At 36.7% G+C, this 17,828-nt stretch overlaps 1 protein-coding gene across 1 annotated transcript in view; it reads left to right on the top strand.

The window, feature by feature from the left end:
* Positions 1–17,464, top strand: part of crispld1b (cysteine-rich secretory protein LCCL domain containing 1b) — a 46,918-nt gene extending 29,454 nt beyond the window's left edge. The window contains exons 6-14 of the mRNA XM_069915415.1: positions 646–816; positions 1,579–1,639; positions 1,938–2,004; positions 5,961–6,091; positions 8,007–8,050; positions 8,147–8,219; positions 9,298–9,373; positions 13,696–13,829; positions 15,456–17,464. Coding sequence (XP_069771516.1) covers positions 646–816; positions 1,579–1,639; positions 1,938–2,004; positions 5,961–6,091; positions 8,007–8,050; positions 8,147–8,219; positions 9,298–9,373; positions 13,696–13,829; positions 15,456–15,507 — 809 coding nt within the window. The 3' untranslated portion in view covers positions 15,508–17,464. The remainder of the gene's footprint in view (positions 1–645; positions 817–1,578; positions 1,640–1,937; positions 2,005–5,960; positions 6,092–8,006; positions 8,051–8,146; positions 8,220–9,297; positions 9,374–13,695; positions 13,830–15,455) is intronic.
* Positions 17,465–17,828: the final 364 nt, after the last annotated feature.

Genomic DNA, 17,828 nt, shown 5'->3' with positions numbered 1-17,828 from the left:
ATGGAATGCAAAGCTCCTTGAAGTTTACTCTGAGCAGCTGAGTAACAGAAAGCTCGGCAATCCATGGGTTGTTCCTATTGAGACAAAACAATTGCTCCTAGAAGACTAGCTTGATGAGAGATGTACTTTGGCCCACATGAAACTTAGGCTTCCAGTGTAAGGAGATATCCACAAGTGAATGCTGCAGACTAGCATATTCCAAGGGGCAGAAGATGTGTTGAAGGACACACTAAAGCTTGCTTCTTCAGTTCAGCCTCACTCTCACCAATATCCAGGCCTACTCATATTTCCAACCTTTTCTCCAGCTCAATCTTTGCCGGACCTGCCAACCTCTATCCCTACTGACATCTGTTGTCACAGCCCCTGATGCTCCAGTCTAACTCTTGGGCCCCTAATTTGACCCACCAACAAAGCAAAACTCGTGTATTTTCATTATTTTTATTGAATATTTCCCAGTTTAATGATTTGTAAAAATGTCCTGCTTAATTAAACTCTGTTTATATATTTAAAAAAATGGTTACTTTTGCTTTCGCTCATTGCCAAGAATGTGCTTTGACAGATGTTTCTGGTATTTCTGAAGTACAGTTTAGATATTTATAAAAAACTTTGTCTTTCATCTCTTTCTATTTTTGTTTCATCTTTAAGATGATGGTACAGATCACTACTATTCTCCATCAGAACCAGAGGAAGAAACTAACGAGGTTGAGAGACAGAGAATAAAAACCCAGGAAACGCAGTTAAATATGCGAACACGGACAGATTCCTCAAGATCAGAACATCTTGACGCAAATGAGATTATAAGTACCCAACAAATGTGTAAGAACAATTTGTTTTATCCTCAGAAATAAAGGCAAGATATAATGTGTGCAGTAAATTGAACTGGAAATGCGGAAAAAGAGAAATAAAATAGCAAATAGCAAGTGTCTGACAGTCCTGAGACACTCTTGTGGATTGAACATGGATGTTCAATGTTGCTCCCAGCCAAATTGATTTGGGCATCGCAGAGTAGATGAGGTCATTTTATGAATTGGCATGATAGCAAATTGAAAGCAGTAGAATAAATACTGTAGAATGGAAAGGGTAGTTGATGCCATAAATAATGGGAAAAGAGAAGTTGAAAGGATTTCTATTGATCGGAAGAGATTTTATGGTAAGGGAGAGGATGTGCTGGTAATGAAAGAATACTGACTGGGGTGATGGGGAAGGATTGGTTGTTCAGAGTTCTGCAGGAAAAGGAACGATACATCTTGCATTGTCATCTTTGAATGCAACATACCATTCAGTGAGATTATATGTGAACAACTGATTCACACAATTCATAAATTTAAATTTGCCATTAATTTGAAAATGTGTCAAATAATGACTGCTGCTTTGTGACATTATGCTTTGGACAAAATAATTTCATAAATTTTCATTTCACACTCTTGATTGTGAAGTCCACAGCATCCCCAAATAATACAATCTTAATAATAATAATTAAGATACATTTTCTTAAGAGTGCCAGATTGCATTTACTGAATGAGTAAATTCCATATGTTTGAGATTCTGAAACTGATCCAGATAAATCTTACTCAACAGCTCAGATGGTATCCTGTGAAACTAAACTACGTGACCGCTGCAAAGGAACAACTTGTAATAGGTGAGAAATGGAGGCAAAAGCCATTTCTTTTCAGTTAAAGTAACTGATTGTCTGCATTTTCTTAGAAATATCCTAGGGCTAAAAAGTAGCTCTTGAAAAATAACCAATCTTTTAAAACTTTTTTTAAACCTGTTTCTATAAATATGTATTGATTGATAATGTAACCGTAGATTTTAGAACATTCTTTTCATTGACATTCTGATGAATTAAGTAGGAATGTATTGTTCCAGTCAAAGCATTAAAATTGTATAAAGAAAATCAACAAGGACCCAACTGAATCTTATTTCAATTCCTACAGATATGAATGTCCGGCTGGTTGTTTGTATAGTCAAGGAAAAGTAATTGGGACTTTGCATTATGACATGGTGAGTGAAAAATAAAGAAATAGTTTCATGGATTGTTAGACTCTGCCTAAAACTCAATTGGGTTTGTGACATTTTGAATGCATAAAACTCATGTACTTATTCTGCATTTTTGCAGAAGATGTGTCCAATCTTTCTATTGACAAACATTGACCAGTTCAATAATGACATTTTCCAGTCTTATAAAATGTATGCTCATACATAGGTAATAACAGGAATATATAGCCAACTAAGTAAATATATATTAACAAATAGCTGTAAACAACCTATGAAAGAGTTTAAAAAAAACCCCAAAATATATATTTAAAAAAACTATTCTAATAATCTAACCCTCCTCTGTGAAGTTGTGAATAAACATATATGTTCCGTTAATGCACCAAAGAAAGGACAACAAACCGTAAAATTCTGAAAATAATTAAGGAAAGGACCCCATAAATTTCAAAAATTAAGGTTATTACATTCGTAGAGCATTTAATTTTTTTCCAGAGTCAAGCATGCCATCACATCAGATAACCATTGAGTATGCGTAGGAGGGGCAGCATCCTTCCATCTCATAAATATAGCTCTTCTGGCAATAAGAAGAGCAAAGGTAGCTACATGGGATTGTAGCCCAGACAAATTTAAATTAGCTGACTTACTTATTCCAAATAGGGCAAAAAAAAAAGGATTAAGAGCCAAATTAATATTGAGAACCAAAGACAAGGTACAGAAGATAATTTCCCAATAAATGGAAAGCAAAGAACATGACCAAAACACATGAAATAATATACATTCTTCAGTCTTAACATCCATCATATTTTGACAAGAAATTAGATTAAAATTTAGCCAATTTAACTTTTGAAAAGTAAGCTCGATGCACTACTTTAAATTGCAATAATGAATGATAGGCACAGAGGGAAGTTAAATTAATCAATTTCAAGATGGAATCCCATGTAACATCAGAAAATTCTTTTTGAAAATCTTGCTCCCATCTTTTCTTAGTCTTGTCCAGGGAATTACCACTAGACATCAATAATAACTCCGAGAGAACTGATAACAGCTTGATAATGACATTGAATGTAAGATTTCCAACATTTACACCATGCTAGCATTTTCTTATTTTATAAATAACATTGTTGATCAATATTTGGCTGAAAATTTTCTATTTTTGCAATTTCTTAATAGGCTCTATTGAATGAGAATTTGACTTGCAGCCATGTGTTTTTCTGGCTTTACAAAGAGCATCAGATACTTAAATCTTGTGCCTGGACTTCAGGACTTGTGCCCAAACTGCACTTAACATCACATAGAATTTTGTCATTTTTAGCCATTCTAGAGATGATAATCTTGTACAGGTAGTCTCTGACTTAAGACCTATGTGATTTACAACCATTTGCACATATGTCCAATTAAAAAAAAATATATATAAAATTTACCTGGTTTGTTATATTTCACAAACTATAACAGGGATACAGAGCCTGTAAGAGTCAAAATGTACATACTTACTTTGTTAGTCAGGGTCCCGGGGCTGGGCATGTCCATCTTGATACCTGTGTGAATGCTTGAGTCTTCGGTAGGTGCATGTGGAGTGGATTTGCATATTGGAGTTTGGTTGGTGCATGTGTGAGAGTTAAGGATGCAATTTCAATATTGTCAGGGCACTTAACTTGGGCATGCACCAACTAAGCTCCAATACATGAACCCACCAAAGACTTGCACATGCACACAGGAATCAAGATGGTCAAGCCCAGTCCCTGGACCCTGGAACTAAAAAGGTTAGCATGGACCAGAATGTGGAAAGATTTTCCAAGATTGATCGACAAATTCAGGAAGCTTTAAGTTGTTATCATCTAATGTATGATGAAAAAAGTAATTAATTAAAAAGTTTGCTTTAAAACTTTGGTACTCCACCTGTGTGGACACAATGGCAACTTGCATCCATTCTGAGACGCAACTGATTCTTTGGTCCCCATTACAACAGTAAGTCGGGGTCTACCTGTATGCTATCTGTAACAATACATACAAGAAAACAAATTAACATATTTTCTTCCATTTTTAATAGTGTTCACTGGTATAATTAATCCACAAAAAAATAATTTGAGCTAACTCCCCTTTATGTTCTAGCCTAACATATTATAAACCTGGAAAGAGAAGGGATGGACAAGCAATTAGTGACAATGACAATATCACATAAAAATGGGCACCTGCTCAAAGAAGCACCAATCTGTCATGCAGAGTATGTGAGGGAAAATGGTCTGTGAGGAGGAGAGTTCCTACAGTTATGCCTCTTAGTGAATTTCTGATTTGTCTTTTAGTTCCAGTGCAGTGGACTTGCAGACACAGTGACCCACCTGTTGCCCACATTTGCTCTTGGGTTTTGTTAGCCAGTTCTTCTCAGAGGGGAAGAACATTACTATATTTCCTGCTGATCGATTCTTAAGATGTGCACACGAAGACAGAATTGTGATTGGTGCAAAGGTGGTACAAAAGTGGAAAAAAAAAATGAAGGGAGACTGTAGGGGTAGGAACACATTTAGATTGTGGTAGCAGCAAGTAAAAAAGATTTGTTTGTTATTAAGAGGCCTAAATGAGTAAGATGGAAGAATTCAGGGCATGGATTGGCTCAGGATACTGATGGTCAGGGTAGTGAAGAAGGTACTTGGCAATTGGTCATAGTTTCAAGAATAAACATTGGGATCTTATGATACAGCTGAACAAGGCATTTGGAGTATTGTGTACAGTTCTTGTTGCTAAGACATGGATAGAATATCAGTAGGTAGAAATGGGCACAGAGGAGATTCCCCAGAATGTTGTTGGATTTAGAGGGCTCAAGTTATGGAGAGAAGTTAGGTATACTGGGACTTTATTCCCTAGAGCTTAAGAGGCTGAGAGATGTTTTTATTGGGATTTATAAAATCACAAAGTGTATGGATAAAGGGAATCCAAGAGTCTTTTTTGCAGGGGTAGTTGACTAGATCTAGAGAGCATGCATTTAAGGTGAGACATGTAAGAGGGATCTGTGGGCTAAATTTTTTCACTCAAATGGTGATCCATTTCTGGAACAAGCTGCAAGACAAAACTATAGAAGCAGGTATTATGCCAATGTTTAAAAACATTTGGACAGATACATGGACAGGAATAGTCTCGAGGATATGGACCAAATGCAGGGAAATAGGACTATCTCCGAATACTAACTTTGTCAGCATTGACAATTTGGTCTGAAGGGCTGTAGGACTCGATGACTGCCATTATTGAGAAGAGAAAATTGAGAATGATATTTAGGGTGCCAAGGCAAAATGTGTTGGAGGACAAAATCAAGAGTCCGAGAGCTGTGACTACGAGCCTTGCCTGACCACATCTGATCCTGTCATTAAATTTGTTGGAATATTGCTATCTGCTCATGGATACATCACATGTGCCCACAACTAACTGTGCCAGTGACAACTTAATCTTATTGACTGGATATAGCCACCTTCTCCTGAGGATCACCAGAATTGTGCTTGAAATTTAGGCAAAATTCTTGTCTATTAGATGAGCTATATTAAAAGAAAAGCAGGTTTCTTTTATATGAAAAGCCGCACAATATTTTATTTTTAATGGGTTTTGTTAGTACATTGGGTAGATGTTACACTGAAAAATATGATTAAAAATTGAAATTGGTAGACCTCCTAGAAATGATTAAAAAAAAAATGACCAAGATGCTTTAATACTGTAGTACTTTTAAGATGCAATCAAAGCTGGCTGTCAATATGCAAATTAAATGGGGTTTTGTGCTAACAAGGTTAGAAGCATTTATCAACTCGCTCGGTTTAATGCTTATTTCTAATTCAAGTTGAGATTTCTTGCCCCCCCTCCAATGTTCAAATCCATAATTAGTTTTGTATTTGTGTAATCTTTGCGAGTTGCACGTACAAAATGTCTACAGCATTTTGTTTAAGGTAGATGGATAATGTTCTTTAATTTCATGGGTATTTTTACAGCAATCGAGCGTCTGTAGAGCTGCAATGCATTATGGAGTGCTGGACAATGAAGGTGGTTGGGTAGATGTTACAAGACAAGGAAAGAAGCCTTTTTTCATAAAATCATACAAAAATGGGATCCAGTCGACTGGGTAAGAATTTATGACTTCAGTTGCAGCCTTTTTGTACAGAAATGCAAAGACATCAACAAGCAGGACTCCATTATGAAACCTCTTCATGTGCAGCACCTCACTAAGATTCAGATTTATAGTCAGAATACATACATGATTGTAGAGCTCGTCGAAAGAACCAAAGACTTGTTGATCCAAACCAAGGCTTTTATTAGCAAAAGACCGGAGCTCTTCACAGTTGGCCGACCAGTCCGGAATGATCCGACCTGGCTAGGGACACAACCCTTTAAGGCCCAGACAGTAGGCGTGGCTAAGCTCTCAGCCAATCGCTGTAAGCACAGTCATTACACTCCAGATACTGTAACTATATACATTGGTGATATCACATACAACCCTGAGATTATTTCTCCTCCAGGCATGGCAGAATTACACAATAAATGGTAGTGCAAAGATAAACTACACAGCATGAACAAGTAAACAAATAAAAGAACTGTAAACAGATAACAAATATAAACTCTTGAGGAAGTAAAGGTGCTGACGTACTTTCTTCATGATACCATTGGTGTGTTGGGTCCTGGAAAGATCCTCCGAGATAGTGACTCCCAAGAATTTAAATTTGCTCACCCTCTCCACCTCTGATTGTATACCTCTGGCTTTTCTTTCCTGTAGACAACAATCAGCTCCTTAGTTTTGGTGACATTGAGTGCAAGGTTGTTGTTGGTGCACCATTCAGCCAAGTTTTCAATCTCCCTCCTGTACGCTAACTCATCCCCTTCCTTTATACAACCCACTACCATGGTATCGCCAGCAAATTTGTAGATGGCATTATTGTCATATGAGCTACCCAGTCGTAGGTGTAAAGTGAATAGAGCAGGGGGCTAAAAACATAGCCCTGTGGTGCTCCAGTATTAATGCAGTTTTTGAAGGAGAAGGTCTTACCAATCTTCATTGATACTCAATCGCACCATCCCCAATGCCTCAGAATCTGATACAGTACCACAATTTTGTCAAGCTTTCTCTTCACAGGAGGAACAATGCTGGAATCTACTGGAGGAATGCAGCTGGCTTAGCAGCATTAATAGGATTAAAAGAATTGTCAGTGTTTCAGGTGGAACCCCTTTATGGGCACCGTCCCTCAATCCTGATGAAGAGAGCCGGCTCAAAATGTTGACCAGTCTTTTCTCCCACTGATGCTGCTGAGTTCCTTCAGTCGACGGGGTGTTCCTTTCTCATCACTGAGCAGAGTCTAAAATTTCAGATGGCCGAGGGTTCAGGCTGTTTCCTAAATGAACTCATTTGTGCATGGGAATCGTTGCTGCCTTTTTGGGAGCTAGTGCACTTCATACTACAGGGGGCTGCAGTGTACGGTCTTACACTAGGACTGTTAACTGCAAAGGGAAGCTCAGTGCAGAAGGCTAAATGTGAAGGTCACTAATCAACAGAAAAGAAAGGGAGTGGAGCTGAGCCATGAATGAAAGGCTGTGAGATGGAGAGGGGAAAAGAGAATGTGAGCGTGAAGTTAAAAGGAAGAGTTTTTTGTATTTTTTAAAAATATGTTGATTTTGTGTATGATGGTCCTAGACTATAAAAAAAATATTTTACCAAGTTGCTGATAAAGTAATTCATGTGATTTTCATTTTTAATCTTAATAATTAACAATTAACAAAAATGGGAAACTGTCGTTTAGAGCATTTTTACCAGTTATTATTTATACATTTTGATATTTCCTTCTATTATGCTAATACAATATGTATATGAGATCATTATATTGAACTCAATAAAAATATTTTAATAAGAAAAGAGAGTTGACAGGTTTCAGATTATTTTTTATATATAAATGTTTTGTTGGGTATTTCCTGGTCAACATTTAATTATATATTTGTTTGATTTGGATTCTCCACTGACATCAACTAACATATTTCTTCCTTTGTTTTAGTAAATACAAACCTGCCAATTCATTTACTGTCTCTGAAGTACCCGGTTAGTGGAAGTTCTAAACATTTAATTGTAAATTTTAACCATTTTATTTCAGTTTTGTTTTCACTAATAAACTTTAACTCTTAATTTTCTCCACAGTTCGATCTGCTACCTGTCAGACAAGAGCATATGAAATGTGCATGTTCAAAAAGCCAACTTCGCATTGTCCAAGGTGAGTGAAGGTGAATGATTTTTCACTGGAACAACTTGTTTAGCACTTTGTCTGCATTGTCATTTGAAAAGGGACTTGTTTTCAGCTGTGAGCTTAGTGGGGGGATGAATGTATGAGAACAGAGTTGGGTTATGCAATGGCAACATGGAGAAGTCGAGCAGCTCAGTTGTCACAAGGAAGGTTTTTGAGTTGTTGATAGCAGCTCCTTCCTCCATATCACTGCTGGGATTTTTGGACCTTGGGAAATCTGGCAATTAGAGTTTAAATTGATTTCATATTTATTGTCAGAGTATATAGATGGCATCACGTGCCACCCTGAGATTCCTTTTTCCTGTGGGTGCGGCAGAATTACCACTGATTGGTCGTGCAAAAATAAACTCTACACAGTGTGAAAAATAAAAGAACTGTAAACAGATAACGAATGTAGACACACTTCAATACAGAGAGAACAAAAAGAAAATCAATAAAGTGCACAAGTAAGAGTCCTTAAACGAGTCCCTGACTGAGTTTGTTGTTCAGGAGTCTGATGGTGGAGGGGTAACGATTGTTCCTGAACCTGTTCGTGTGAGTCTTGCGGCACTTGTACCTCTTTCCTGATGGCAGCAGCAAGAACAGAGCCTGTCTTCAGTGGTGTGGGTCTTTTTAAATAATGTTCTGCATATAATACATCTTTCTAAAATAGAACACCTGTATGCTTTGCTGATTCTCACTGATAATGTTTACAGATGCATTCTTTTAATCTCACCATCATTAAATTGCACATTCAGTTACACAGGGTTGAAACTGTAAAATTCCCATGATCCTGATGCTCTGTCTTCATAGAATATCAAGTTGTCAGGCATCAGATGGTCACAACATAGCTATGAGGAACTTGTATAAGAATGCCTTCAAATATTAATTGGTATATTGGTTGTACAACAGCACACTTATTCATAATTGGAAATATCCAAAAAATGATTTAATGCTTCTGATGTCTTTTTTATCAGTGGAAAATCACATTGCGTGGTCTGTCTGATGCTTGTGTCTATTTTACTTGAGCCAAAGTGCTGAAACTGTGCATTACTCTCTCAATTTTCAGGATGTATTGTCCACGAAATTGTATGGAGGAAAATCCACATCTGGCTCGGGTAATTGGGACCCGGTTCTACTCTGATGTAAGTAGCAGGAATGGATATCACTGAATGATTGCTTTGAGTAAGTGTGTAATGCTGTCAGGGTGAGAGGGGCTCAGCTGGGGTTGCTCTGATTTCTGACTCGCGGGTTCATGACCCAGTCCAGAGAGTTGAGTGCAAAATTTTAGACTGAAATGGTGCAGGACTTAGAGTAAAGGAACATTTATTTTTAAAACAACGATCCCTAATGCTTTCTCAGCTGCTCACTGAAGACGCATGTTACTGGTTTGAAGAGAAGCAGGGATATTGTTCTCAGTGTCCTGGCTAATATTTCAGGATTCCATTTGTTGTCAGATACACAAAAATATTTATTTTCTTTGCCTTGTGAAGGCATAGAGTCATTTCAAAGACACACAGTGACATTTATCCATCAATCAACAATGTTTAAATTGTATCTAGTCACTGATGTATTGCTATTTGTAGCAGGTTGTTCTTTATGATGGTGATTGCATTTCATGAATACTTTTTTAAGGCCTCCTGGGTGCTTTGAAAGGAATGTGAAAGGCAGAATATAAATGCAAGAATTTCTATTTTTTTTGTCATAATTATCCAGTTAACCATTTCTGATGCACCAAGTAATAGAGTTGACATCATCTCAATTTCTTTGGAATTTCATGTGACTAGAATATATTTTTAAAATTTGAATATACTAAACATAAAAATTAAGAGCAGGAAAAGGCCATTTGGCCCTATCAAGCTACCTCAAAATTTAATCAGATCACCTGTGATCCTTTTATAATCTCAACCATTTCTCATCTGTCAATAATTTCCCCCAAGACAAAATATTCTCTTCACCTCTAATCTGTTATGACCCTTCAAAATCTTGCATTTCTTTCAAGTCTACTCCAACTGTTCAGAACTCCAACAGATGCAAACCTGCTCCTTGTAAGATAGCCTGACCTTTCGGGTATTAGTCTAGGGACCTTCCTGGATTGCTTCTAAAATAACAAAATTTTCCTTAAGTAAGGAGACCAGTACTGCACATATTTCAGTTGTGGTTTCAACATTGTTAACATTCGGTTATCTCTCCTAATTACTTGGACTACCAGTACGTTAGCCTTTGTGCATTATGCATGAGGTCACCCAGAACCCTCTGCATCTCAGCATTTAGATACAATGCTATGCATTTTTATCATGAGATGTATTGAATTACAAATTTAATGAGATGTGTATTGTGAAAAATTGTTTATTGGATTATTTGGGAATTTTCACCAAATAAGATGGAAGTAGGAGTGGCAACATAGCACTAAATTTTCCCCTGAGTTTGGCTTCAGTTCTCATGAAGTATGCTGACAGAAACCATACAATGATTTATTAAAAATTGGTGAGTAATGGCAAGCAAGAAAACCCAGATATTTGATGGGCTGGTTCCCATGTTTTAAGTGCTGACAAGGCAACATTTAATTTCAACCAGAGTAGATCATGCCACTGATCATTTCTGGGTGAATCTATAGCAATCATGAAATTAGAATAGAAACTGGAACAGTGCCTGGCCATTAATAATATCACGAGCCAAACTACAATGTACAGGAGCTGGAGCTCCACACTCTGACTGTTGTGGAGCATTCTCAGTAGAACCAGGGAGCAGGAGTAAAACACAAAAGACTACAGACTCCGTAATTGAAGTAAAAACACAAGGTGAAACAGTGTACTTTACATAGCTGAGATAAAAAAAAATAACCAGGGTTGAATGAACAAAATGGTGGGGGGGGGGGGGTGAGGGGCAGGGGGAGGAGCAGAGTCCCACAGGCAGGAGGTAGAGGAATAAGCGAGGGGGCACATCAATAAATAAGGGAATGGAGAGGAAAGAAGTTGGAGAACTGGAGGAATGGGGAAGAGAGGGAGAACAGAGAGTAGTCTAGCAGAATCCAGAAAAGTTGATGATAATGCCCTCCAATTGGAAGGTGCCCAGATGGAAAATTAGGTGTTGCTCCTTCAATTTGCGGGTGGTTTTGGTTTGATGGTACATGAGGCCATGAACAGAAATGTCAGCACTGGAGTGGGATGCAAAATTGAAATGGTTGGCCACGAGGAGATCCCTGTCACTGATGGGGACAGAACAAAGTGCTCAGCCAGGAGCATGTTGGACTAGCTTTTGTTTCCCTCTCAATATTTAACAGGACACTGTACACACATTGGGAGACTTGACAGGTGGCTTCAGGAATTGCTGCAGACATTGGACATTGGTCAGGCATTGACCAGTGGACCTGGGATTGTGTGTGTGGCAGGTGAGAGGGGTGGTGGGTGCTAAAATTCCTGTGTTCCTGACTTGATTTGATCAAGAGCCATAACTTTCAAATTCATTCTGACAGTAAGTTCTTAGACAGAATGTTGCTGAGATGTTTTGGAATGATCCACTTTAGAATCTGGAAAAAAAATTGCCTTGATTGTCCAAGTTATTCATACAATATAAAGGAAGGATGCTGTCACTGGGGACAGTGTTTGAGCTAGAAAACCTTCCGGAGAAATTGGAGTCAAAAATCAAACTGATATTTATTTATTATTACTTTATATTTGCCAAAAATCTGTGGAAATTTTTACAGTAGAGGTAGAGAGAACAACAGTCCTACAGTGATGCCATCCTTTCCAGAATGAATTTAATGAAGGAAAGTAAGTCATACATCCATGGGTGGTAAAAAAAATATGTAATTTTACAAGTGGCAGTTCCACATTACATCAGCATGGGTAAAGTTTAGTACTATAATAAAACATTGCCCCATTTTTCTAACTTTGGTGCACTGTTCAAAATCTGACTAATTTGGATTTTATTCTAAAATTGATCCTAAATTCACATTAGCAGTTTTTTAACCACTGCATTTCATATGCAATAGTCCTCACTTATTTTGCATAGTTTGCATAAGTTTCCCTTCCAAATCTTCGAGGAAACCCATCATATGCCTAGATGAAATTAGAATTTTAAGACTTTTTAAACAATTTTCTATGTGATACTTAGAGTACCCTTCCAATATTTTATTCAGGGTTCAAATGTTTATTACCTGATTTACAGACATAAACCTTACCTTATAGCTTGGAATCAGAATTTTCTTGAGATGCTGGCCATAATATTTTTGATTAATTGCTGAAAGCTAGAATTTGATTTAATTTAATAATGGCTTGTGCATAATATGCAATTAAAATAGCATTAATGATTCCTGTTGCTTAGTTTGCATTGTGAATTACACGGTGTATATATCTTTATGAATTTGAGCTTCCAAGCAGATTTTTCCAGCATCCTGTCTGCTGATTTGCTTGCAGTTCCACTTGTGAATTATTATTCTTGTGCCATTCAGAAAATTGGTACCATGGCAGAATATACATGCCGGAGATTATACAATAGGCGGTTTGTGATCACACACAATCCTTCAACCAGGATGATATTAAGCCTGAATGATTGGCTATATTCTTGAGCTTTCCATTACCTGGAGCAACTCCATCAAGCAGGGTGGACCTGATATTAGTACTACTCACTTCTGATTCCTCCAGATTAATCTCTCCTCAAGTTGAGTTCATTTTGAAAATATTGTGTTATTAAAACTTTGTTCCGGCAAAAATAATTGCTGCAGGATGGTCATTTGTCGGAGGTGGAGGTACATTATTAAATAAAAGCAGAGCAGCTTGACTGTGCAAGGCTGCACTTTATCTCACATGGTGTGAAACATGAGAAGAATTTTAATCTTTAAGTATGTTTTAAAAGCAATCCATACCTTGAAAATCACTAAAAATGGCTGTGTCAGTGTTTTCACTGGGTTCTTAAAGGATTATATGTTTATGACAGATTTAGAAAATCAGAATCAATTAAGAACAATGATTTATGTTTATTGAATTATATGTGAATGGCGAAAGCTGCTTCTTTAACTGTCAGATTCTTCCTTCACATGCACTTAGGATTCAGGGCCATTGCTGCTTTTGGATTCTTTTTCCACATCTCCTTCTCCTGCACAGTGACCTCATCACCACATGACAGCTGTGATTGTGCCATTATTTCCTCATAATTAATTTGCCATGGTTGCTGACCCTTTTTACCTGCCTCACATTTTCCTTAGCTGCAAATACACAATCCTTAAGTAAACTCCATTCACTTGATATCCTCACTGTTTTGGAATGAAAACTTAATGCAAAACTCTTAACTCTTTAGTGCTAATCGAAATTTAAGTTGCCAAATGAGAGCAATAGTCCTCCTTACAAATTTGTTTTAGTTGTCTAACATAATTTCAAATCCAAAGTGATTTTGTTTTCTTGACGATTGCGACTTGAGTTGCTATTTATTTCTCCTGTTGATTACTTATCAATTTTAATTTTCCCAGAGATCCAGTATTTGCAGAGCTGCAGTGCATGCTGGGGTCATTCGGAATCATGAAGGAGGTTATATTGATATAATGCCAGTTGAGAAAAAGCAGCGTTACTTCGGCTCGTACCAGAATGGAATATTCTCTGAAAGGTTAGATCAATAATCTAAAGCAGCAGATTTATTTGAGTGCCAAAGTTAAATTTTGAACAGCAAAGCTTATTGAACTGTTATTTGGTATGTGAAAAACAAACTGGCTGAAACAGTCTGTCCCATCCCAATGTTTCACAAAGCTATTAATGAATCCAGTGGAGGGTATGGAACTGCCTGGTTCCAGTAAGCTGATAAAACGTATCCCCTAAAAGCTGCTTACTATTTCATCACAACAAATATTGTTTTTTTTTGTGGCTGTTAACAAAATGTTTGAAATTCATAGACGAAGAGCAAGTATTTCAGATGAATTTTGGGATTTATTAATAATAAGACTTTTTTTTCAATCTGTGGACATTTGTATTCTGATATGGATTCCAAGACTTATTGCACACAAACTCGTGCTGTGCATTGTTCAAGAATCTTAAAAGACCTGTGAAAATTCTGTGTTTTCGTCGTACAGTTTAGAAAAAAAAACCCAATCTGCCAGATAAGTGAATTTGGCAGTTGCTCGAGATTGCATGTTGCGTGATTGGAAACTAACCGCTAGGGGTGTCAATTTTAAACTTACTTATTTTTCACCTATTTATATTCTGAGATTTTCTAGAATAATGGGCATTTTACTATAATGAATTAAGAACGGGATGAAATGATGTAGGTGTTACTATCAGAAAAGCACAAGACGAAAGTCTACAAACACTGTGGTTGAAATAAAAATACAATGCTAGAGAAACCAGCTGAACCTCTCAAGCATGGTATTTTATTTTTATCTACAAAGCGTGGGCTATGAAGAATTAAAGAGCTAATATTATTACAGATCCCTGCAGTAATTAAGTCTGTTCCTATGGTGATCATTGTCTGGCAGTCTGAGATACAGCATGAGGGGTTCAAACTAGTATATCAATAATAGAAGCTTTTGAGTGGAGGAAAGGAGGGTGAAAGATTCCAGATAATATAACCACCCTCATTCCAATCAGTTGTTTTAAATCTTTGTTTCAGCATTCTCGCTGAGGTAGTTTATTTTGAAATAACCTCTTTTACATAAATTTCTGCTTTGGGCATTTAGTGCACTACTAGTAACCACAAAATCTAGGCAGAGGGAACGATAGGCTTTAATGTTCAGAAGAACCTTGCTGGCCCGGATCCAGGTATAGGAATGGCGGAGAGGTGGCTTGACCTTTTATGACCCAGGACCATGGGGGAAGAGTCATAGGGTATGAGTCATCAGTGGGCGGGCCAGCTCCATGTATATAGTTGTCAATAACTATATACAATGGAGGAAACCTATCACCACAGGGTATAAATAACAATGGGCTCCACCCAAACTCACCCAGCACAAGAGGTTAAGCTTTAATGTTCATCAGTCACTATTCTCAATTTTTGTCCATTGGGCTGACTGTTCATTCAATTCTGCCACATTCAGAATTTTTACTTGAGACTTTGTGAAATGAGAAAGGATAGCCTCTGTTCAGTTCAACACATATACAATATTTTTAAACAGTTAAAAGCAATTTTTTCAGTTCTATTTCAAAATTGTCAACTAAAACAATTAATCACAAGGAATAGGATATTGTTGATGTCAAATCAATTATTGAAAGAGTATTTCCTAACTTTCTTTTCTCTTGTTAGCCTGAAAAATCCACCTGGAGCCAAAGCATTCAGAATATTTGCAATCATTTGATACTGATCAAAAGTAACCACGTTTAACGCAGGACTTGGAAGAAGCAAAGGAAAGTGTTTCAACTATTTCCTGGGATTTTTTTTGTGCTGTGTTAGAATATTGGCAGAAACCGTTTTATCCATTGCAAACCAATACTTTCCCGTAATAAAAAAAAAGTGTAATGCAGAAAGTTAAAATCACATAAGCAATAATAATCTCCATAATGCAACTGCCCCGTGCAAAATAAATTTACAATTTTAAAATTGTCATAACAGAATGCTGCTAACTCTATGCAAAATGAACACCAAGGTTCAGACAAAAAAAACATGATTAGGTTGAACTAATCAAAACTTTTGAGAACCTGGCAGTATTTCCTGCGGGTCAGGAAATAAATTGATTATATTAATGTATTAATGGTAGAGTGATCAGCTTGTACTGTCCTTGGGAGAGCGATTGGAACTCGTTGCATCCACTTTCTGGGCAAATAAAGAGCAGTTTTGTTGAATATATTGCAGCTTGTTGCTCTCCTAAAAGGAGATGCCAGTAGCTTCAAATTCTTTAGAGCATCCAAGTGAAATGAACCTTGAAGAGGCGAAAGTGTCCTAATATTTTGATATGGGCTCTTAATAGTTGTATTATCGACTGAACAGATCTTGTCCCTTGCAAGCTCTGTCCAGTTGACTTTGGAGTGTTCATCTACGTAACTAATATCCCTTTCAGTTATCACTCTGGAAATTATTAGAGACCCCATACTGCTTTCATATCTGTTGGATGTGGAATTCTCCACTTGCAAGTGTATTGTGGGTAATTTTAAAAACTCAAAATTGCCCCTTCATTTCCCCTTTACTTTTATCTCCCACTTTTTCATTACACCCTCCTGGAGGTTGTCAGGGTCAGAATCCACCGGTTTTTTTTTGAGCTGTTTTGGAATACTTGATTGGCAACTGCAGTAGATAAGGCCTGATGTCCAGTTTAGAGCAGGCCTCTGGCGGTGTTTAAGGGTTATGTTTGTGATGCCATTTCATATCCATCCTTAGCACCACTCCAATCACTTGCCCGAAATGCAAAATAGAATGTATAAATTATACTTTCACACATCATATCAAAGTAATGAAATAAATTTCTAAGCAGAATTTGCAAACTGTATGCATAAGTGGGACATGGGCTATGCAGTGTACCTTTACATTCCATTAGTTGGTATATGAAACGCAGTATAAAGTTGATGTTTGATTCTATTTTTAAAAAAATCTATATTGCTTACTGGCCACAAGCTGTTGAGTTATTTGTTATTTTATTATGATAAAATTGCCTTTGTACACTTTTAAACATTTTATGAAATCTGCCTTTCAAATATACTGTCTGCCGTTATGTATCTTTACTACCTCAGATACTATACTTGTTTGTAGTGTAAATGCTTTCGCAGATTTTTTTATTAGTCAAATCTGCAAGTTTATTTCTTATTTTGAATTAAAAACCCTGTAAAGATTTGCACTGCTGCTGTTTCATCTATTATTTTTTTCATAATTTGTGTATGGGAGAGGAGCTTTTTACATTCCAGGCAGTTCTCGTTTAACGTACCGTATTTTAAAAAAAAATAAAATGTTTTAAATTATTTTTAAAAAGCTATTGTAGTAAATCTATGAAAAATGCAGATTAAAATACCTCTTTAAACATTTTTGATCTTAAATTATTTGGCGAGATCAAAACTGAAAAATTTGGTCTATGTATCACAATGTCATTTTGTCACTTTGGATAACGTGACAGTTTTCTTTTACATCATTACTGAGTGTGGAAAATGGTGTTAAATGTTCAAATTTCTGTGTTGACATACAGTATCTGATGTTGTAACATTTAAAATTGTATGTTATTATGCCTATTTATGCTTTTCTGTGGCTTGTAGTAACTGGTTTGAAAAGTGACAGCCAGTTGTATCTGAATCTTGTACCCAATTTATTAACAAGCTTTATTAAAGAAATGATTTTTACACCATTGGAATTTTTGAAATGTGCCCTGTTTTAATAATAAATGACAATTACTGATTGAAAACTTTATTTAATATCCAACATGCTGCCAGTAAAAAAAAATAATTTATTCTTACCTGGCTCTGCAAGAGAGTTGTTAAAATCAGTTGAATTTATTTATCTTACACTTGCCCATTTAACTGTTGACTCATTTAGAAGGCTGAATACTGCAGAAAACAGCCAGGTGACTGGAACATTTACAAAATGAAGTGGTAATTAAGACCTCAATACCAATCCAATTAGTGAATCAGAAACTCAACCTTGTGGCCCACAGTTGTGTTAAACTACATAGTTAACTTCATTCACTGACTGAATGATGCA

The sequence above is a fragment of the Narcine bancroftii genome, chromosome 2 (assembly GCF_036971445.1).
Source record: "Narcine bancroftii isolate sNarBan1 chromosome 2, sNarBan1.hap1, whole genome shotgun sequence".
NCBI classification, from domain to species: Eukaryota; Metazoa; Chordata; class Chondrichthyes; order Torpediniformes; family Narcinidae; genus Narcine; species Narcine bancroftii.
The sequence above is the reverse complement of the archived record's forward strand: the minus strand, read 5'-3'. Positions and strand labels throughout refer to the sequence as shown.